Source organism: Buteo buteo, chromosome 20 (assembly GCF_964188355.1).
Source record: "Buteo buteo chromosome 20, bButBut1.hap1.1, whole genome shotgun sequence".
Classification (NCBI taxonomy): Eukaryota; Metazoa; Chordata; class Aves; order Accipitriformes; family Accipitridae; genus Buteo; species Buteo buteo.
The window spans coordinates 14,270,531-14,293,768 of NC_134190.1; the positions used below are offsets into that span (position 1 = coordinate 14,270,531).

General features: G+C 45.3%; 1 protein-coding gene across 1 annotated transcript; it reads left to right on the top strand.

The window, feature by feature from the left end:
- Positions 1-13,008: 13,008 nt before the first annotated feature.
- On the top strand, positions 13,009-15,505 carry FOXQ1 (forkhead box Q1). Its single transcript, XM_075052090.1, has one exon. The coding sequence runs from the start codon at positions 13,827-13,829 to the stop codon at positions 15,108-15,110; it is 1,284 nt and encodes a 427-aa protein (XP_074908191.1). The 5' UTR covers positions 13,009-13,826; the 3' UTR covers positions 15,111-15,505.
- The last annotated feature ends 7,733 nt before the right edge of the window (positions 15,506-23,238 follow it).

The window sequence follows — 23,238 nt, forward strand, 5'->3', positions numbered from 1 at the left end:
ACAGACTCTAAAGCCATAAGCCTGATTTCTCTGCAAAAAAGAACAGTAATTAGAAAAACTTTGTATTCTTTGCACTTACAAGGGCAGATCCCCTTACACCAGATACTGCTCTTTCAGCAGATCTTTGTGGGTGGAGATTTCATATCAGCATGTCTGCCAATTGCTGCCAGAGTTTCATCCAAGCCACAACATACAGAGTCAACATTAATTAGCATTAATTATTATTTATAAGAAGCAATATTATCTGCATTGCTATCATTCACACTTATTTTTATGTCTTACATCGGGCTTATGTGCATGGTATCTCACTGCCCAAACAGACAGAACAAGGTCCCATGGAATCTGCAGACTAATGCACAATATTGCCATCCTTAAACAATTTTGATTAGATTATTCTAAAAGTTAGGAGATCCCCTTTCCTGTGCTCCCATGAACTTGCCTTCTACTTTCTGTTTATAGTCAGGTCAAGATTTCTTGCCCCCCCCAGCCAGGAAGGAATAAAAAAAATCTTGCCTGTAGATCATAAAATAGTTTTCTTTCTAACCAGAAAAACAGAAAAGAACCAACACAAGAACAGCACCCCTCCAAACCATTCAGAACCATCAAAATATAACATTTCCAGTACAAGAAAATCAAGTGAGCCTTTTGCACTTTACCAGAATGTATTGGTTTCATATGAACAGAGAAAACGTGATGAATGCATTTATGTTGACCTTATTCCTCTATCCATTTTGTTGGCACAAGAAGAACCTCTCTCAGCCACCTCTTTATTCTGGTTCAAATCTTGTCTCCAAAGCCAGAATCATATTCTATGAAGCAGAGTTTTGTGTTAGCCAATGGGGCTGATTTTGTTTAGTTCCCATAAAACTGAGAAAACTTGCAAATATTACAAAATTCAATTCAAAACAGTTAATTAGTCCAGATCGCTGTTATTACTAGTATTGAAGTTATTAGTATTGTTGATAATAACTGCTCGTAAATAATCATTTGCATACATTAAATTTAGCTGGAAGAACTTGTGAGCATTAGCAAATCCTATAATGAGCATGGTGCATATTCTCTTTTTAATGAATTCTGCCTCACTTCCAGTTTAAATAATATTTTTTACCACTTTGTTTCTCGCTTATTTTGTTGCTTGATGCAATACACAATAGCACAGGCACCAAGATTAGTGCAGTGAATCCAATTTAGAAAGTCACTTTTGCATTGGCCAAGGTTAATGAAACCACTTGAGTACGTTCAAGTGAATTCACTTAGTCAATCCAGGCTTGTTGGAGAAACTATTAATAATCAGCTGGAACTGCTGAGTCAAAATTATGAATGAGATGGAAACACTGAGCATGTTTTATGTGCTCCCATTGCTTGTATCCTACTTGGGACTGTTGCAATCACAAATTATGCATAGCTCTGAAATACTACATACTTTGACCAATATGTATTGCAACATTGTGCTAGGGAGTCACAACATGTTGTGTCATATGGCATACACCTTTCAGTGAGAAGCATGAACTGGATAGAGTAGAAAAAAACATTGGGTTAGCATTTGCTGTTAAAAGCCAACTTCCATCTGAAAACATTTGTGAACAGTTTGATTTCTATCGAAATGTACATTTCATTTGCTTTGCTCAGAGATCAGACTAGACTTACTTCAATTGTCAGATACATAGGAAAAGCAACTTTAAAATTAGATATTGTTGGCATATTTATCACTTTCCCTATTATTCACATATGCATTAGATTAATTTATTCCATAAATGATCTAATCAGAAAAAGAGAAACCATACCATTTGTCTTGTACAACTAGCAAGCACGAGCATTATAAAAGTGTTCTTTTTGTTGTCTTTTTTTGGCCAAAATAAGTCATGATTAATTTGTATAATAAGACACCCGAGAGCACTGTTCACAGCTTACAGGCAACTAATACATACAAATTATTTGCAGAAATAAAGCATTATGATTTTTTTCACTTTGGTTTCCAACTCTTAAGTGTCATACTCTTGGTTAGTATTCTTTACATGAAAAGACAAGAAGTATGCTTCCAGGATAATAAAAGCACTCTATGTAGAAAAAAGTTTGATCTTTATTGTATCTATAACCAGTAATTACCATGCCATTATATTTACACCAACAGTCAAGCACCTCACTGGCATAAACAGACACACCTCTTTTGGCAACAGAGTTGCAATCATGTATGCTGGCAGTTATCTTCACCCAAAAATGCAGAGAGACAGTTAAATATGAAGAATGTATAAATTATTGTCCAGATCTTTAGCTAGTTCGTCACACAACACTTCACTGAAGTTAATAATGCCATACCATCTGATAACATGTCCTATTATTCACAACCTAATTAAATTATACATGGAAAGTTAACAGAAAGAGGTAACCAACCAATGCAATGCAAACAATGCGCAACTCAGTGTGGCAAGCTTAAGCTAGCTCTGTTAAGCAACACATCACTAACGGTGGAAAGAACACTTTTGGAAAGCTCTCAGTGTCAATAAAGACATCCTTTTTACTATTGATTAAGCAAGGCAACCATCAGGGCACATGAAAACACATATTAACTCACCTTTTCCTGGAGCAAGCACTGATGTTCTAGCATTTCATGGAAAGATGTTACAAAACAGTCTAATGTGAAATGTCCTTCTGCGTGAGTCATATCAGAAAGAATGATAAGCAAGTGGTAGCCAGGCAAAGGAAGAGAATAACTGCAACGCTCGAGATGGAAAAAAGTGTGGGGCTTTTAAGCAGCAAATAAATTTTGAGGGGCAATCCCTCTTACCTTACACCATGTTTTGGTCTAGCCCACTCTGTTGAATTGTATGTTAACTTCAGGATGAAGTTCCATTAATGACAAAATTAGTTTTCCTTTTCATAATCAATGATCATCAATAAACAATCTCCATTAAGCAGAGTACCTCAAACACCAAAAACTAGAACACCTCCAACTTAGGTACTTCCTGAGAGAAGATAGGTAGGCTGGAATTCACCTTAAATACTTTTAGAGCTCTGTAATACATCCCGGGTGATCACCTGGGAAGCCTCAGGCTTCCTTTCAGCTAACAGAAATGGGCATTGCAAGGTGCAAATCACTTCATGTACTACAGGCACCTGCTTTGGGATGAGATGATGACAATTCCCTGGTGTGACAACATGTGCAGGCATTTACAATTTTAGGCAGCAGCTCTGAGAACTCACTACCTGCAAAGCAGAATCTACATATTTAGAAACTGTTAATGGTACAAATTTTCAGTTCAAACTCACTGTTATGTCTTCGGTTTGTAGGTTTTATTTTCTTCTTGCCTATGAATTTCTCTACCTTCTCCTCTATGCAAAATAAAGCCACTCTCCTCGGTGCTATAACTTTCCAACCCTTTAATACCCTAGCCAATAGTTTTCTTGTGGCAGACTGAAATGGTGTCTATGAAAAAAAAATTACTTAGGCTGTCATCAGATCTCACCTCTGGAAGGGAAGACTCACGACACACTGAGAAAGACAGTTTCCCTGCAATGTTCTTGGGCAAAACGTTTCAGCAGCGCTGGAACAAAAACCCAGCCAACACATGCCCAGAAGTACGCTGCTGAAGATAACAACAGTGCTCCTGTTTCCCGTAAGGAACAGATGAGAGCAATAACACCTTATCAAAGCTTCAAGATATGAAGTGAACACAACTATTCATTTAAGTTACATCTTGCATTTGCAAACTAAAAGGAGCCAGGACCTGGACTCAAGAGCTGGCATGTGATTATCCGCACTGTTTTAACTAGGAACGAGCTTCCCGACGTGGGCTTTCCCCTGTAACCTAGTACTTTCTCGTGCAACACATAGGCATGGTTCAGGAGATAACATGGACAAAGGACACTTCCCTCTAGGCAGTACAGATGAGGCCACTTCTTTGGAAGGAAGAGAATTTAGCCATGTGGACGCAAGCCCTCAGGGGCAAAGACTGGGTGCCAGCCTGTTTTATTTACTAGTGCTAAGGTAGCCATAAAGACCGGATGGGACGTTGTGGGCATCTTTAAGTATAAGACCAAGATTGTATCTGCAAGACTCACCATACTAAGACCATGATGTTTCAAATACTAATGAATACATTCATGCAAGAGTAATTTTCTCAAATTAATTAGGATTACTCCTATGTATAAAAGTATGCCAGCGTAGGTGTTTGCAGAAGAGGTTTTGGAATGTCAGTCATCATATACCCATCAGTTAAAGTGCACTCATAAATGCTTTCTCTTGGAAGATTGTATTAACCTTAATATAAAATATATGTTTTCTGGGTCTGATGACTCAGGAAGAACTTGCAAGTCTATACCTCAACCCATTAATCTTATATAAATAAACTTTCCCCTTGTGAAAGGGAGTCCCATAGCATTAATAAATAGGGATCTTTCTCAACCATAATCAGATTCTGTAAGAATCATTTAGAAACATTTAGATTAATTATTTGTTGCGAATTATTCACTTAGCTCTGTCTCTTCAATCAAGCAGCACGGCTCTATTTCTTTCGGCAACATGAGCTAGTATAATAGAATACAGTTTCCACATTTAACGCTCATATCCAACACCATTTAATTAAAGTCTCAACTGTGAATAGTCATGAGTCTGGCCAAAGTTTTGAAGATTTGAATTCAGGCCCACTGGAGTTAAAGCCCCACCTATACAGTTTGCCTCTGTACTTGACTCCACCTAACTTCGTCAAGGGGCCAACCTTTAATGATAGTGCATTTAAAGGCCAAAGTGGGGGTAAGAGGGTACAGGGTGTACTACTTCACATCCTGCCTTCAAAATAAACTCTGTCCAAGTCACCAAGTAAGATTTACTTACAGAGAGCTGATGGGTATTTAAAGTAGCATGGTGGGAGGGCATTCTTCCCACATTTTGATAACTCTTAAAAGTTTTAATATATATTGAGCTTTGCTAAGTTTCTTGGCATTGACTCCAACTGAACTGAAGAAAGTAAAAATGGACTGTCTTCCAAACCCTTATGGCATAAATAAATCAAGTTATGAATAAGGACCCTTGTAAGTGATGAGTAAATATCTCCATAGTCTGATCTATCAATGTCAAGTGCTGGAGCTTACACTTCTCTGATATGAATACTGAAGTCTGCAAATTTTTGAAATATTATTCCACCTGCTTGAAAAGCCCTCTGTGCATCAGTCGTGCTCTGTTTCTGTTTCAGAATCTCCTATCCTTCACAGTTGCTGGAGATTTTCATTAGGGGGGAAAAAAAAAAAAGGAAATATTTTGTACAGAAATTGCAATTAGAAAGAGATATCAAACCGATGCATAGCAGCCCCTTTCAGGAATTACACACTGACACAAACCTTCACTGTTGCATTTTTTAATGTTTTTTATTCAGTAAGAAAACCCCAAACTCCTCAACCACCCCTAGCCATGAAAGACAGGAAAAGTATACTCCACGAGAGAAAATGCAGATGAAAGACGATTGCTTCCAAACGCACCATGGGAAATAAAAAAACAGAGAACTCCCTAGCCTGAGGAAAGCTGTAGAGGTGAGCAGTCCAAAAAATTCCACCAGCAGAAGCAGCCAAATCGGAGATTTTTGGGCATCCTGGAAATTTTCTACAGTCTGAGCGGAACTGCTCTGCAACGTGCTCAGCTGGAGCTACCTACTCCAACTTTCTCCACACCTCCATCTCATCTCAGCTTTGCTCCAGTCCCATTTTTTTTCCTCTGCTACCCTTACCCTGCTTGCTCCCCTTCCCCATAGGCTTCCCTTTCTTTTTTTTTTACAGTAAAAATAAAAAGGTGAAATGTCATTTCCATCATGAAAAAATGTCTAAACCCCCCAGTGTTTTAAAAAGGGAAAATGACCCATGTAAAGAGAAGACCAAACCAGCAGCTGTGTGTCACAGCAGCAGTTACAAGCCCCAGAGAAGTCACGATACTGTTTGTGCGAGACTCCCTCTGTGCACGCATACTTACTCCTTCCTGACTTACAGGTAAGTAGCCACTGCATTAAAGCAGATTCAGAGATGTTTAGTAAGACCTGGTCTTAACCAAACAAATCAGGACTACTGACAGATTTACAGGGGAGAAGGTACTGGGTGTGACACACCAGAAAATCACTAACAGACGTTAAACTGGCTCACGTCTGTGGACTATGTTTTACTTACCAGTCTTGGGCTAACACCCAGGACTTTTCTTTCCTTGCAAAGGTATGATGTCAGGCACATAGCAGTTCTTGAGATTCTGTGTAAGCCAGCATTGCCAGAGGCTCTGTGCAGGTGTGGTTAACAGTTATTTAATGATTCTTCACAATTGCATGTATCTGTCTGAACATAAATACAGTCTGATCGTAATCTTTCTTTTCACACCATGAATTTGCCCTAGTGTTTCCACCCTTGCAGGTTCTCAAATGCCCTATCATAGTTATTACAGACCTGAGATTCACTGGATCATTTCAAACCATTCTCAGGCACTTTGCTATTCTGTTGGCTTGGTAAGGTGAAGAGACTGAAGGCAGTATATTTAATACAAATGCTGCAGCTCTTCACTTAAATCCTGTAAGTTTGGCTCCCTGATGACTCACAGGACTCTCCTCCCTCCCCCATGTTTACACACTGATGACAAGTACTGTTAAGTTTCTAAAAGCAGAATTATCAAAAACCAGAACACTGGCAATTCCTGGGAAAAGCTCTCAGTCTTTCTCCTTTCCCCAGCAGTTGCACAAGCCTTTATTCAGCATAAATACTAGTACTGTTCAATTAGTTAAAATAATTTTGAGTGATAGTTCAACTGTTTCTTTTCCAAAAGGTAATAGTTTTCCTAATTAGTCACTTGCTTTGATAAGGCACTGACTTTTACTCTAATCTAAATTAACAAGACTTTATCTACCTGCATCATTTAAACACACCCTACTTGCAAATCTGGTATGACTAAAAACCAAGACAAGTGTTTGGTTTCATCTTACATTTGCTTCAAAGTGCCCCACTTGGAGGTTAATTATTAATCTACTCAAGTATATGTAAAGGTTCAGGGAAACAACAGGGTTAGTAGGTAGAGCAGTAGTTCAGGAATTAGGAAACCCATGTCCTATACCCAGCTTAGATCATGTAAGTTTGGCCAAGACATTTGAAACCTGTGAACCTTTACTTAGAGAACAGAAGTACCAACATCCTCTGCACAAAGCACTTTGACATCTTTAGGGAAGAAACTTCACGTGTGTGAGGCAACAGTATGTTTGTTCACAACTTCAAGAGACTGAAACTCAGCTAATCCCTTAAAAACTCACCTACAAACTGGAGATCAGATACTCAACCCATGCCAACTCAACAAAACTAATGATTTTGTCAGACCTGCAGCAGCTGAAGAACCAGCTCCTTGAGCTTTTACTGCATTTCTCCACCACCTGGAAAGCGGTGAAAACACACCTGATTTCTGGAACATGGTCTGGAGGTTCTAAACCCCCATCCCCCACCACCTTGAGGTACGGTACTAGATGTACCCTCGGTGTAACTAAGCTACCTGTCCCAGGAGTAAGCAAGCAGCAGCACAGACCAGACTGAAGATATACCAATGCTGTTCCGGAGCTGTCCAGAGGTTGGAGGATTAGATCAAAATGACTTGACAGATGACGATTCAGATCTTGAAGCTGGGAAGGAAAATGGAAAACCGCAAACAGAGGACAGAACATGCACAAGAGAGACATAATTTGGGGGCATTACTGCCAAAACCTACTTACCACAGGAAGGCCTGCTCCTGAATAGCTCCATTATAATGCAGTTGACTTGGTCTTGGGGAAAAAAATCAAGTAGTTTTTTTACACCATTATTTATTTACAGATTTGGCTAAAGTTTATATAAATCATGGGATTCAACCCAGAAATAGCTTTTTGAAAACAAAAAAAAAACATCAAAAAAAAACCCCACCCAACCCAGCAGGAAGCACGTTGAATACTTATTGCTGTTCAACTGGAATATTATTGGTAAAGTGATTCATTTGTTAATCTACCGTGCTATAAATAGTACTTTAACTTAGTTGAATGGAAATACATCCTTCGTATCTCTAGTCACTTGTTTACCCATGTTAAATATATGTGGTTTTGAGTTGGCTTAGGTGTATACCAGGAAGGGTTAGCAAAGTTCAATAACTCTCCATCACACATTCAAAGCCATTCAGCTCTCGGTTAATTTTGCTGTACTTCTCTCACGAAGTTGTTCGCTCTGCTCCGTCAATGCACGGACTTGAAGGCAATAAGAGGCTATTGTAACAGCTCAGCCGATGTTGCCTCATATCATGGGCCAGTGATAGCAAGCCTCTGGCATCAATACCAAGTTTGGCGCCAACAGATATTTGGTCTGGCACCAGCAATAACAAGCTATGATGGTTTCTTTTTAAGTTTGTTTGGCACCAGTAGCAAGAAACATTCACTATTCCTGGCAGAGAGCCACAGAATTTCACCAAATGGCTTCTGCATCATAACTTCATAACAGACATAACACAACATAACTTCTAATTGTGGTGGAGCCTGTCTCTTAGCAAGCAATTCCATCCTGACAATTACATCCAGACTTATCAATACCTGCACTGCCTTCCAATACCAGTTTCTTTCTTACTGTAAGAGCAATCTGCTTGAAGAGATCCACAAACCCAGAAGTCCATCACCATTTGGATCTTCTGTCTCTTGGTGCAGTTACATGAAACCAGGTAATCAGCTATGAGAAAAGCCTATGGGGACAGTTACTAAATTAAGTCATCATATGTTGTAAATACTGTGTTGACTTAACCTCACTGCTCACCCTGCACTCTTTTATGTCATGTACTTTCTCAGACTGCAGATCTGCAATATATTCCAGAGAAGTTCATCTTATGCCAGCATGGAGCCCCATTCAACAAGCCCCTGAGGCTTGACATAGCACTAGTAAAAAGAGAGAATTAGCTATAAATTTTCTGAGTCTCAGGACAGAGCAGTCTGCATTTTGACAGCTCCTTGCTAAATGCTTCTGACGAGGCCTCGTGGTGGATACCTGAGTGGACACAGCACAGGACAAGGACTCTGAAGAGCTCAGTTCTACAGATGGTTGCATCCGACTTGCCAAACGCTTTTCAGCAGGGCTCCCCTTCACTCCTTTTTGCCTGTAAAATGGGAGAGCTCTGAGATCTCTGGGTGGAAAGGATGGTGTAGGAACCAGGAATTACTTCTCTGGTACTAAGCATTAGTAACAACCGCAATAATGTCATCTTCTTCACAGGAGAAAATCTGTCCCTGCCCATTCTGTCACAATCCAGTATGCTGGAGAAAAGAAATTTGCTTAGCTGTAGACTTTTTTATGGGACACAAAGTGGGCACAGGGAGGAAGTGATACTAAGCTCTCGGCATGGGAAAATTTCATACTGAGCAACAGCTCCCAAGAAAATAAAGGCTGTGTGAAACAAAGTTGAAATGGAAGTCCCCATTGTAAATTCAGCTCTTAGTACCTGCCAAAGACATGAGAAAATCTCTGCCCACAGGGAATGGCTGTCCTTGTGAAAAAGTGCAAACCTGTAGAGTTCCCAATGCGGGAATTCACACAGACCTGCATTCTGCTTCAGCGATCAAACCCTTCCTCTCAAGGCCTAAATGAATTTCCACTAACCTCCTTTCTTACAGCTCAGTCTCTAGCTGGATTTCCTTGAACTGTAAAAATATACATAGTGCAATTAGCCAACCTTCACAGACTCTGTAGTTCATTTATGCATGCTAGGCACGTCTCCTGCTGTGAGCAGCCCATCCAAAGAGAACTCTTTGAACTGGTCTATTGTTGCTCGAGTAGTGTATTGCATTGTCCAGTTTCATCATTCCTGGCAAGGCAGCGCACTCCTGCCGCTTGCTACAAGAGGAGGAGAAGAGATGATGAAGCACTTTGTCCAGCTGCTGTGCCGGACATCTCAGATGTACAAATAAGCTTGCCTACCACTAACTATAGGACCTTCCCAGTCACCACAGAGAGACCTTTATTGACCAATTGTGCTTATATGATCTTATCTGGAAGCCCTCTCTAATCTAGTTAGCAGTCTGGAGGGACAGAAGGCAGAGAAGATGGTAAGAAAGGACTGGGTGAAAAAAAAAAAAAGATTTGACACACCTTTGCACGATGTTTGCTGAAGTGTAAAACCAAATCATGGTTTAAAACACCACAGAGACAACACAACTGGATCGACCAAAAATATACCCGCGACCACCAGACAGTGTAGCATTTTGCTACATTTAGTAAGGAATATTTTTACAATTCATAGCTTGAGCAAACTGCAAAGGACTACACTGCCCTACCTCCAAATACCCATTGGCACACTCTACTATTTCTGAATTAAATGAGTCAAATACTACAGAAAATGGGAAGCAAAGTTGAGTGTGTGATTTTTCAAGCAACCATTCACGTTTCTCCCCTTTGTCTTTGACTGGGTACTGTTTTGGGTAGGAAAAGAGGGGGTCATACATCAAAAAAAGTCCCACTTTGCTGCTCTGAAGAGGAAGAGACATTTCATTTTAGAACAAAGAATTAGATTTTTTTTCACATTGCTTCACTAGAGGTTTTTGGAGGTTTTTCTTGGGGTGATGGGGGTGGAGTGTTTGGCTTTGCTATAATACAGCACATCAAAGCGCTTTTGATGTGAAGTTTACTTAACAGAATCAGTTTTTCCGATGATTGTGTTAATCTTTATAAACCTGAAGGCGATACTGTGCCTTTTAAAAAACTATAGCAGGAAAAGACTTGAGGTTACATATACTCTCAGTGGTGAGAGACGGGAGTAGTTGGACTATTTCACCACTTCTTACAACTTTGCTCGTTGTTTCATGGGCAGTAATAGCAATGGGCTTGACGCCGTTCTCACTTGGGCTGGGAAGGCTCTATTTAAACCACGCACAGTCCTTCACATAAGCACCTTCCTGTGTTTTCTCAGGTAAGAGCCATCACCGATTTCAAGGGCCAGTTTACAACAGTCACTCGCTCAGAGGCAGCAAAGGGACCTTGAGCCACCACAAGAATCAGCACTGATCGTAGAAGGGCTCCCTGCTCCCAGCCGTTAATAGCTCTCTTTGTAATTGTATTATTTTGAGCACAAGCTTCTGTCCCCTCTTAAATCTTGCAAAACCAGCTTTGCCATCCACTCCTAGTCTTGAAGTATGGCTGTGAAAAAGCTTGTTATGTCTGACGTGTTTACCTACAGCATTTGAATGACTTTTTAAGTTCTTTGAATAAAGATAAGAGACAATGTGTACATTTTCCATACAAATAGTGGAACGGTAATAAAATAAACATCAAAGGTAAGCTAGCAAATCATCGCTACTTCACTGCTATTTACAACAAAAGCAGGAAGAGGAAAAAACCTACCCTCGCCATTGGCATCATCTTAGGAAATACAAGTTTTGGAAGGAATGATAGATTTTTCCCATACCCTTAAACACAAACATTGGCACCTATAGCTAACGTAACACTTTACTGAAAGATCTTGGTTTATGTTACATGGAGACAACAACAACAAGGAACCAAGAGAGGTCTCCCTCCTCTTAATTTTGTCTTTCTAAATTGCCAGCTTTTCTGAACTGGTACAGCTTTAGTGAGAACAGGAAGACATCAAACCTATTATTATTAAAGGTAGCAAGAGTACAACCAGAAGGACAGAAGAACCTCTCATTGTTCAGTATTTACTATTTAAGACTCATGCAGACTGAAGAAATGGCAAAGCTTTGAAATAAAATGCAGGTGTGGCGGGGGGGGAACATCTATTCAAGAGGGATCGAGACAGAAAGTAGCGCTGTTTGTTTCTTCTGTTAGTCTTTTAAACCTGCCTTTTTTCATATTCCTCTCCAATACTCTTTAAGAGCCAGACTGCAACAGCATAGTCCTAACCGGAGTGACTCTGCATTAAGTATTTATTCTAAAATAAGGTCCGATTTAGAAAGACTGCTTTTGGAAAACATGGAGCAATCCAACTCTTACTCCAGGACACAAAATTCAAAGTGTACATATGAGAAATAAAATATAAGCACCACACTAGATTTCTGCTGATGTTTTTGTTTTGTTATTGTTTTGCAGACGCTAGCGCTACTGCCATATGAAGTCAAATGGCGTTTTGCAATTGACTTTGACCAGTGAGCAGGACAGGACAGAACAGGGAGTTTTCAGAGAAGCTACTGCCGTATAGCTCTAGTCACTGAGTTGTTCTGCCTAGCATACTGTTGAAGGAGGCAAAACCTCTGAAGGAGAGTAAGACCCTGCCAGCTTAAACCTAAAACCAACTCCAAAATAATGACTTATTTTTCTAGAAAGAAAAGCATCTAGGTAAAATTATGGAACACTTTTTGTCCCCGGTTTTACGGAAAATTTATAGATCCACAATGTGCAAAAAAAAATGTTAAAGCAAAGTCACTGCTTTAAAAAAAAAACAAAACACAATAAAAGATTTTATTGGAGAGTGGCAGTTACAAGAGAGAGGTTACAAATGCACTGTCCGGAAGAGATCAAGCAACGCTATTATATGCACATTAACACACCTGAAACTAAGGCTAAGGTTTTGGCTAATTCTCTCGTAGCAAAAGCCCACAGCATTGCCTACCTGTTCCCATTTTACCCCTTGCACCGGGTGCGGTTATGACAAGAAGGAAAGAGGGGCCAGGACTGAAACGACTTTGTCAGGCTACATAAATCATTAGGAATTCACAAGCGCGAAGCCGTCCGTGTATTATTTTCCAACAGGTTGTTGAGCTGTCACATTACAACTTGTTGCTATATACGGCGCTATTAAAATAAATCACGGCATGTAACAGGTTCTGCTCTGCCACCTATAAGTCATTCTGCATTTTACACCTGGGAGGCGGGCCCGGCTCTGCGGAGTCGCGCCGAACCGCGGCTTCATTCGAAATACCCGGGAAGGGGAGGGACCTGGCAGGAGAAAATACAAACAAGTTTCGTAAAATAACTTTCCAACAAGACCTCGCTGTCATCTCTGCTAATTACGGCTCCGATACGGCTTATTAGCGCGTACCCACCTTTGCTACCTTGCTTCTCCACCCACCACCCTTTCAGATCTTTGTCCTGGCTCCGCCTCTCGCCGGCGTTATAATGGGCTGGTCTGAAAGTGGTGGAGAGAGACAGAACCACAGGGGAAGAGAGAGATAATGACAATAACACTAATCACCCCAATAACCCGGCTGCTGCCCGCGCCGCACCGAGGACCCAGCCCGCCGGCCCGGCACTGACGGGGGCCGAAGCCGGAGGAAGGAAGAGGATTCACCCCGACGTCCCCCCAGAGCTTCTCCCCGCTCCCGGGGAGCGCCGGACGGTAACATCGGCAGCGCCCCGACCAGCACCGGCCTCGGGGGGGGGGACGGGGACGCGGAGAGGAGAGGAGCCGGCTCCGGCAGCCGCCCGCCCGCCCGCTCGCCCCGGCTCCGCGGGGGCCTCCTCGCCCCTCTCCTCCGGCCCCATGGAGCGGCGAGAGTAAGGAGCCAGACGGAGAAAAAAAAGGGGGGGGGGGCGGAAAGAGAGCCGAGCGAGCGAGCGAGCGCCCCGCCGGGGGAGAAGGAGGTGGAAGCCGGAGGAAGCGCCCCGTTCCCCGCCCGTCCCCGGCGTCCAGCGGCGACGAAGAGGCCAGCGACCCCCCCCCCGGGGCCGGCCGGGTGAGGCGGGCGCGGAGCCCCGCTGCCCTGCCCGCCGCCGCGGAGCTGTCCAAGCCGGTGCGGGGTCAGAAGCCCCCCCCCCCGGCCCGGGGTCGCCTCGCCGCCCCCCGCCGCCCCTGAGGCCGCGCCGAGGGGCGGAGGTCGCGCCCGCCCAGCGGAGCCGCGGGCTGCGGGGGGGCCGCCGCCGCCGCCATGAAGCTGGAGGTGTTCTCGCAGCACTACGAGGACAAGCTGAGCGCCGGCAGCGACCAGGAAGGCAGCGGCTCCCTCTCCCCGGCGCCGGCCGAGAGCGAGCTGGGCTCGGACGGCGACTGCGCCGCCAACAGCCCGGGCGGCGGGGCCGGGGCTCCGGGGCACCCCCCGCCGCCTCCGCCGCCCCCCGCCCCGCAGCAGCAGCCGCCGCCGCCGCCTCAGCAGCCGCCGCCGGCGGCCGAGAGCGCCAAGGGGAAGCCCTACACGCGGCGGCCAAAGCCGCCCTACTCGTACATCGCGCTGATCGCCATGGCCATCCGCGACTCGGCCGGCGGCCGCCTGACCCTGGCCGAGATCAACGACTACCTGATGAGCCGCTTCCCCTTCTTCCGCGGCGCCTACACCGGCTGGCGCAACTCCGTGCGCCACAACCTCTCCCTCAACGACTGCTTCGTCAAGGTGCTGCGCGACCCGGCGCGGCCCTGGGGCAAGGACAACTACTGGATGCTCAACCCCAGCAGCGAATACACCTTCGCCGACGGCGTCTTCCGTCGCCGCCGCAAGCGCCTCAGCCGCGCCGCTCCGCCGCCGCAGCCCGCCCGCCCCGCCGCCGCCGCCGCCCCGCCGCCACCGCCTCCACCTCCTCCTCCACCGCCGCCGCCGCCGCCGCCGCCGCAGGAGGCGGCCGGAGCGGGCGCCGCGTCCCCCCGCGGTTCCCCGCGGTGCTGCTGCGCCTCCTCGCCCTGCAACTGCGCGCCGGGCGCCTCCGCCAAAGAGGCGGCGGGCGGCGGGGCGGCGGCGGCGGCGGCGGGCGGCGGAGCCAAGTTCTCCAGCTCCTTCGCCATCGAGAACCTCCTCCGGCGGCCGGCGGGGCCCCGCGCCGCCCCGCAGCCGCCGCACGGCCGCCTCCTCTGGCCGGCGCCGCCCGCGCCCCCGCACCTGCTGCCCGGCCTCTACCCGCTGCTCCCCTACCCACCTGCCGCCCAGCCCCCGCCCGCCGCCGCCGCTTTCTACGGCGGCGGCCTCCTGCAGCTCTGCGCCTACGGGCTGGGCGAGCCGCCGCCGCTGCTGCTGGGGGGCGGGCGGCAAGCGCTGGCCCGCGGCGAGCCGGCGGCGGAGCGGCCGCGGGCGCCGGTCTTCGCCGGCGTGATCGCTAAGGGCGGGCGGGGGCCGCCGCCCGGTTCCCCGCTCTACAGGCCCCTCCGGTTGGCCGGGCCGCTGCAGCCGGCGGCGGGGGGCTCGGCCTCCTTGCAGCCGTACGCCGTGGAGACCCCCTTGGCTTAATGGAGCCCCCCCCCTCCTCCCCTGCGAGGGGCCTGCCCGGGGAGGCGGGGAGGGGGAAAGGAGGAGGCTCTGGATCCCGCACTTTAACTCCAGAGGCGACCAAACCCTCCAAAGCGAAAGCCTCGGTGACTGTGCCTTAATGAAATGACAGTGGGTTTAACTTAAACCAAAAAAAAAAAAAAAACAAAACCTGACCCAACTGTCGTTTTGGACATAGCCATGAGCCTCAAGTGCTTCTTACTGTTCGTTGAGACTACTTGACTTCAGCCGTTCCCTCGCCGCCTCCTTTCTGTCCTCCCTCCTGGTCCTCGCATCCCCTGTCCCCAAAGCCCCGGGCAGCGGAGCAGGGGATGCCCCCGCGGAGAGGCGCGGGGGCGGCAGCCCGGGGACGCGCTGTGCACTTGGGGGGGGACGGGGAGGAGGGCGGGGGGGGGGGGACCGGGGGCGCCTGCCGGGAGGAGCAGGGAGAGAGAAAGGGAGGGGGCCGGGGGCTGCTGCGGAGCCGGAGGTCTGTACTGCAACGCGATGCATCACTGTGCCAAAAGAAACCTTTTCTCCTGTCCGGCAACTAGCATTTCGTGGGAAGGGAGGACATTAAATTATTTATAAAAGTAGTGTTTTTAACGCAAAGAGAGTGCGGCTTTTTTAATTAATTATTGTTCTGGGCAGGGGGGAGGGAGGGAGGGCTCAAGAAAATGTCAGGCGTTTTCTGCTGTACTGGTTGGCGCTGTACATTTAAGACCGAGACCACTGCTACTGGAAAGAGAAGAGTGATTTTTTTTTTTCGTATTTTATTTTTATGTTTGTATATAATACATGTGCGTGTGCATTTTATTGACGCTCGGCCACCATGCTTTTTCCCCTCCTTTTTTTTTTTTTTTTTTTTTCCTTTCTCCTCTCCCCCGAATAAAAGCTGCCCCCTGAATAAAGACGGTCATACCGGAGCAGAGCGTGATGTGTGTGCTGGCGCGGAGGGAGGGAGCCCGCCGGGGGGTGGCCTTGGCCGGGGAGCGCTGGGGCTGCGGGCGCAGCCGGGCCGCCCGCCCGTCCCTCCCCATCCCTCCCGGCGGGCAGAGGTGCCGCGTACGGACCCGCCTTATTTTGACCACGGGAGATGAGAGAGGTTCTCCTCTCGGGCCGGCCGCCAGGTTTGGAAGTCCTCTTCAATTCCTCGAGTCAAATCAGGTTTCCCCGCCGCTGCTCAGGTTTGCAGAAAGGCAGGTTTGCAGGCTGGCTGCCCGACTTAGGGGCAGCCTGCGGAAGTCCTGAGCATCTGCCTGCCTTTTTTTTTTCCCTTCTTCTTATTTTTTTATCCCCCCCCCCCCCCCCCGAAGGACAGCAGACGCAATGTAATCCTGTTGTTATCTCTCGGTCCAAAGAAAACTCGCTTCGAGGAAGGTCGTTGGCACGGCCGGGCTCCAACCGCCTCCGGTGGAGGCAGCCCCGCTGGCATCGGCAGCCGGCGAAACCTCGGCAGGGTGAACGCTATGGAGTATTTGCCGGTAATAAGTTTACATACGTTCCCTTCTCCTGACGCGTGTTGTCTTAAGGCTGTTTCCTCTTGTCAGAAGCGATCAGGAAAGCCTCGGAAAGACTGAGTCGGAAAAAGGAAAGGATGGGCTTTTAACTGCCCGTGGTACTGAATTACACTTTAGTGGCGTCCCCGAAGTCGAAGAGCTTTAAACAAACACCGAAATGATAATTCGGGGCTCGTTTGTTCGTTTGTTTGCTTTAATTAAAGAAGGATGAAAATAGGCGGGCATTTTTCCCCTGCAAGTCTTCTGTAAGCACAGGTCACCTAAACAAACGATGACAAGCAAACTTTTGGCCGCTGCTTGTTCTTTTTTGCTTCATGACTCTGGTTTCGGACCCTGGACTTTCTCCCCCTCACACCTTTTCCCCTCAGCGCCGGGGTCCGGCCGCTGAATAGCTTCTACGCTGCTCGCAAAAACTCTGCCGAATAGCGAAGGTGTGTTGGGAAAAGGAAAGCTTCAAACAGAACAATCTGCGGGCGAAAACACCGACTTGTTTCAATAAAGCTCAAGCAGATTTCACGGTGCGTTTAGCTCAGACCATAACATTCATCAGAACATTGCAAGAGATTAGTGACTAATGTATGAAGTAATCCAACCCTTGAAGGAATTGGTTTTTATGTACACGCACGCATGCGCGCACACACAGTGTTTCGACATCCTTCTGCCTTCAAGGCTCTGTGCAAATATGAATCTACCCTTTCCTCTAGCTTGTATTTTAACATCTCTTTCTTTAGAGGAGTCCCCATGAGCCGTCAGTGTGCAACTGCTAGTATCTTTCGGGTTTGTCGATCTGTAATGCTCGTATTTCAGGGTATGTTAAAAGCACCTTGACGGAAAGCGGAATTTGTTATTACAGCCACAAGCGAGTATTGAACTGGATGTAAGTAAGTGTGAGTCGGGATGAATGTGTGTGTAAACGTATGCTTAATAGGATGACATTTGCCTTTCTACTTTTAGAAAAGTCCCTTTTTCATTAAAAAGTAACTCAGCATTAAAAGGAAAAAAAAAAAAAAAGCCCACAGAGTTCGAGACGTGCCTTGTCAATAAGTATTTATCTTCTATGAATCTCGATTTTTGGATACTTGGGTACATCAACGGTACAGCATAAGGGATATCTGCGTCCTCGCCGTCCTTTCCCAGCGCTTGCTCGGATTTCCCCAGCGGGTCGGGGTGAGGATTTGAGGGGACCCGGTGCCACCCGGGCTGCCGGGCAGGTACCAGCGGGGCTTTCCCTTGCTGAAGGCTGAGGGTCTTCTCCTCCTCCTCCTGTTTGAGCATCACCCTCCGAAGAGGAGGCGAGGGACCAATTTCCCCCTGTTGACCTTTGGGTGGAAATCGCCCCCTTCGCGGTACCGCTTTAGCCCACGCCTGTTTCTCAGCAAGGGAGCTGGACCAGTTTGTTCCCACGCAAGTGAATTGACGGGGCAGGGGATAATTTAAAAAAAACCACCTGAGTCCCGGCCGTCATCCCACGGCAGAGGTAGTAGCCGCCTGGCAGCCCCACGGGCTGGCCGGGACCTGGAGCGGAGCCGGCGGCGGGGATGGGGTGGGGGGGAGGCCAGCCCTGGTGTAGAGCCATAAATCCGGGCTGTCAGCTGTGACAGACGGCTGGTGAAACACGGCACCTGTCCAAACACTTTCCAGCAGCAGGTAATCAGAGAACCGACACTTTACATTTTTGTGTGGAACAAGCACATTAACCATTTCGCAGACCTTCCCAAAACAGCGACGTTTGTATGTCTGGGTACTTTGTCTTTCTTAACGTCTAATAAATCAGGATGACAGAAGAGAGACAAAGCCTTTCTCCTTTTGATATTTGACACATCAGCAGTAAACCAATACTTTTACACCCTGTTCTTTCAGCCCTACTAGTGTCTACATCACCCAGAGTATCTGTTTGTTGAACGGGTGCAGCTCGGGATACTTGAGAGAGTTTTACATGCTATACAGGCAAAAATTATGTCAGTGGCATGGAAAGCCCGGCTGGACCAGGGAGAGTAATAGTCTGTTCATCAGCATGCCAGAGGATCTGCAACCATCCCATGCTGGCTGCTCCAAACCCTCCACAGTTTCTTTGTGCGCTTGGTGGAAATCCTGAGCAGAATTGTACATGAATTCTGGTTTGGACCGCGCTTGGGTTTTAACTGCATTTTTGAAAAGAGATTCAGCTTTCCAAATAAATGTATTTTTCTGAAGACTTTTTGTTTCATAACTGTTTCATCTCTTGCAGGTTTTGAATGTCTTACCGTGCTTTAAAGAAGAAAAAAATCATACCTGACAATCAAAATATTTTCATCAAACATTTTTGGGGGGCTTCTCCCCATCCTGTCCCCCTCCATATTTAGATAGTGATAACTAGTTACCTGAATAATGTCCATCCTAACCACCTTCCTAAACTTCTTCAAATTTTACCCTACTGAGCAGCAGAACTGCATAAATTCCTCCTTTGTGGGTTAAGACCAAATTAACACAAAGGAGAGGTTTAAGCAGAAGTTTATCCACTTCAGGAATTGATAGCTGCCAAACACAAACTCACAGAAGAAACAAGCTTGCAAGAGTGACCTGTGGATAACAGCTTGTATATATTACATAGATTCCACGCAGTAGGATAGTACAGTAATACTGTGCTTATTCTCCTTTATAGGGGAGGCCAAGACTTTTACTCTATTACCTTAGTGGAGACATGCCAGTAGGGCAGGATTTTGATTGTTTTATTTTCCTATCAGATTAATTAACCCCATTTTTCACCAGCCAGATCTGATGAAGCCTGAAACTTGCGTTCAGCTCTTACACTCCCCGTGACCCATAAGATGGGATCAATAGCCCTTCAGTATCCCTAACCCTTACTCAGGAAGAAGGCCACTGAAATCTGTCATTTTATTCAAGAGCCATCTCAGCACAGCAGCGCTAGCTACAAGACTCAGTTCAACACAGATCTCTACTGAAAGCTCCTAAGCAAAAGTCCAGCACTTGATATCAGCTTAATTTCACACTAGATGCTGAGAGGGCTGAAAGAGGATGGATGTCATTTTGTCTCCAGACCTTGTCTGTTTTTTCTGCCCCAAACCCTTCTTCAGAAGGGTGATTCGTAGGGCCAGGATGTATCAGGCACAGAAGACCCTTAACAAAAATAAATTTCACCCCAGGAACAGGCATATGCAAAGGACTCAGATTCATAGGCCCTTCATCTCTCACACCATGCCTTAAGCAGCCCAAGGTGAAACTTCCTACACAAAAGCAAGGAGAACAACCACAGCCCCACATGGAAGAGCAGAGATGAACCAAAGTCCAGATTTTGCACAATTCTTCATTGAGCTGGGAGAGGTGTTTCATTTAATAACAGACAAGAGAGTCCCTTTATTGTGCCAGGCTTTTTGCCTTTTAAGTCTGAAGTAAACATAAAAACAAAGTTGAAATCCACCTCCAGCCAAATTCAAGGCACTAAGCTGTGATTTTGGCAAGGGTGCTTGTATCCTGTTGCAACTTTGCCGAGTGCTGCAGTAGCTATTTAATGATGGGGTGAATACGGTTCCATCTTTCATTTACATCCTGGAAAGGAAACATTCTCCTCTTGAATAAACTCTGTCTTCATTGATGCTCTCAGGAGTCTCAGAACCAGCTTCAGAAAAGATATCTACAAAGTCCAAGTACCCCATCATAAAATCAGACAGATAACTCAAGAGAGCCTAGTCCTTGCTAAGCATTCAAACCTATATTAGTGCATCATTATTTAGGTTACATAGATTGCCAGCTTCAGAAAGCTAGTAATTTACATAGTCTCCAGCCCTGAATAGGAGCTAAACATTGCTATTGCCTTCAGGAAGTTTTACCTCCATACGACTGGATGGACTAGGCCTTTGTCCTCTTTTCCAGAGCCAGGGGGAATATGTATGAGGAAGGATTGAGAGAACACACAGTCGTAATATTTGTGCTCTTGCACCATGGTATTTTTTTCTTTGTTATGACACGTTTCAAAATTTCAGAGCTCTTTCAAGGAGAATGGCATACTAATAGCCTCCTTTGCTATGGGGAAAAGCAATCCTTCTGTGGGTTCTTTCCTCTCCTTAATGGCAGAGCAGAGAATATTCAAGATGGAGCAATACAACTCTACTCTTCAGTACAATGTCTCGAAGAGAATATGTGGACCTAGGACCATCAGGCAGAAAAACATGTAAGAGAAAAAAAAAAAAAAGGAAAAATAGATTGACACCTAATTTTCCAAATTCTGCTGTAGTTGCTTCCTGATCATAGCTTTTCATCGAGTACATGTTTATAAGCAGTACGTAAGGGTTCATAAATGTTTTAATAAGTATAATTTAGATGGTTTAGGGTCCAATAGGTTTATTTTAGCTGTGTTTGAACTGCTGTTGTTATTTTAAGTAATGATTTGGTACTGGAGTAATACTCCAGTAACACCTGACAGCCAACTAGTAACCCTTCACACAAATAGTGTATTTCATAACTGTGCTTAACTACTGGTATTCTGTGGCTCCATGAGGTATCCCAGACTGTCTCACTGGACAGAAGGGTCTTAAGCAAGACTAATTCTGTGAAATTCATTTTACTTTGGTAGAACTTGCAGTTACCTGACTTCGAGATCTTAAAGTTTCAGCAGAAACCTGAGAGTCCGATTTCCCAACCTTGTATTTTTATCAGTAGCTGTTGCAAATGGCCAGATAAACTTCAATGTTCCAAGTAGAAGTTGTCAATCTTACTTCAAGGTTTTGAAAAGACAATTTTCTGTAAGACGTCAAAGGTTACCTATGGCTTTTCAAAACAGATACATGACACAAAACTGTTTATTTCAATTCCTTCCACAGCATTTACTGTTGAAAATTGTGACATCTCACTACAGAAATAGTTTTCCCTAGATTTCTAATAAAGATCCATTAAAATGCAGACATGAGAAGCTTCTAGAATTGCCCGGTTGACTTTCCTTCCAGTGCAGTTTCTTCCAATTTATTTTTAATAACTTATGAAGCAAGGCAGTATCTGGTAGCCTTGTTTAAAACATCCTAAGCTATGAAGAAGAAACCCCACAAAAATATGGTTTTCTTTGTGAGAAAAGTTAAGTTGCATCACCAGGTAATAACAGATCTTTAGTATTTGATATTCCTAAAACAAGTGTCTAATGGAATTCTCTTTCACCATCAAGCAACTGCTGTTGCTCTGGGTACTTTACACAGCCATCTTCAATACCGTGGTATGTGCTCATTACTCACGCTCATCATACAACGCCAAAGTAATTCCCCTCTCTCTGGCGTATACAAGCCTCAATTAGTTGTATGTTATCATCACATTCCCCATTAATCACTTAGCAGAACTGTACAGATGTACAGCAGCAACTTTCTCACTTTTTCCTCATAAGTCGGTCCAGGAAGCCCCCTAGTCATTTCTGGTTTTCTCTGAACTTCTCTGGAGCATCTCTTCCTGACTAATCATAAGAAATGGCAAAGGCATACTTTCCTGTGTCACAATACCTGGAGTCATGTCAGGTTCTTCCCACGCCCCCCAGCTCCAGAAGAAGCAGGTTAAAGAAGGACAAAGAAGTTATAAGTTATCTTGCAAGCAGCCAGCCTAATGCATGACACCAGAGTACACAGACTGCAGTTACTCAACCTCCTCAGCAGTAACCATCAAAAAAACCCCCTTCAGTGTAACATTTCAACAAAGTCTAGTTCAAGCAGAGAAACAACCTACCCCTTTCACCTCCCTCTGCTTCCTTATCTTACTTGCCCTTATCCAAGGCTATCCTTGAGTAAGCAGAAGCAATTTCTCCCTTGAGTCGAGTCTACAAAACATTGAGCACAAAAAGACAGGACTTGCCATAGATTCTTCTGATGCCTTAGCATCCTTTGCTAAGATGACTTTGCCCCAGGTCTCTTGCAGACAGCACCTCTCCTTCCAGACCGTGAATTGGGAAGATAAAATATATAAACTGCATTTTTCCTGGTCAGAGCCCCTAACTCAGCTCAACGCACCCATCCTGTAGCAGAGTCGGTACTGAGACCTTGGCCAAAGCAAAATAAACATATACCACTGTTAGTGCCAGTTCAAATCTGACCAGTTGACTCAACAAGCTCAGCACATGCTATCATCTTATTATCATTTCTTCCTCTCTAGCACAAACAACCAGAGGAAGGATTATAAGGCTACCCAAATTACCTTTAATGTTTCCATCAGTAAAATTGACGTTAGACACCTTTTTGTTCTTTGTACAGCTGAAATCTCAAGACCAAAAGATCCTGTAAATAGCTTGAAAAGAAGTGAAAGGCATACATTTTCATTGTTTGATTTAAATGCTGGGGAATTATGCTGGGTTTTTCTACAGGGTGGAGATGACTCCTCAAACTGGGAAGCAGCTAGAAATCAGTCAGTTCACAGGCAGGTTTGTGAACACTGGAATGGTGCCAAAGGCTTGTTGGTTGGACAATTAAGTTGGTGTAACAGTGAAGAGCATGGGATAAAGTGTTCTAGAGCTAGTGCTTGTGCTAATTAACAGAAGTTGCCATTTACTGTCTTACTCTGAGGTACCATATAAACCTTTTTATTTTCAGGTCACAGTTGGTATCAGCAATTGGTAACTGCTTTAG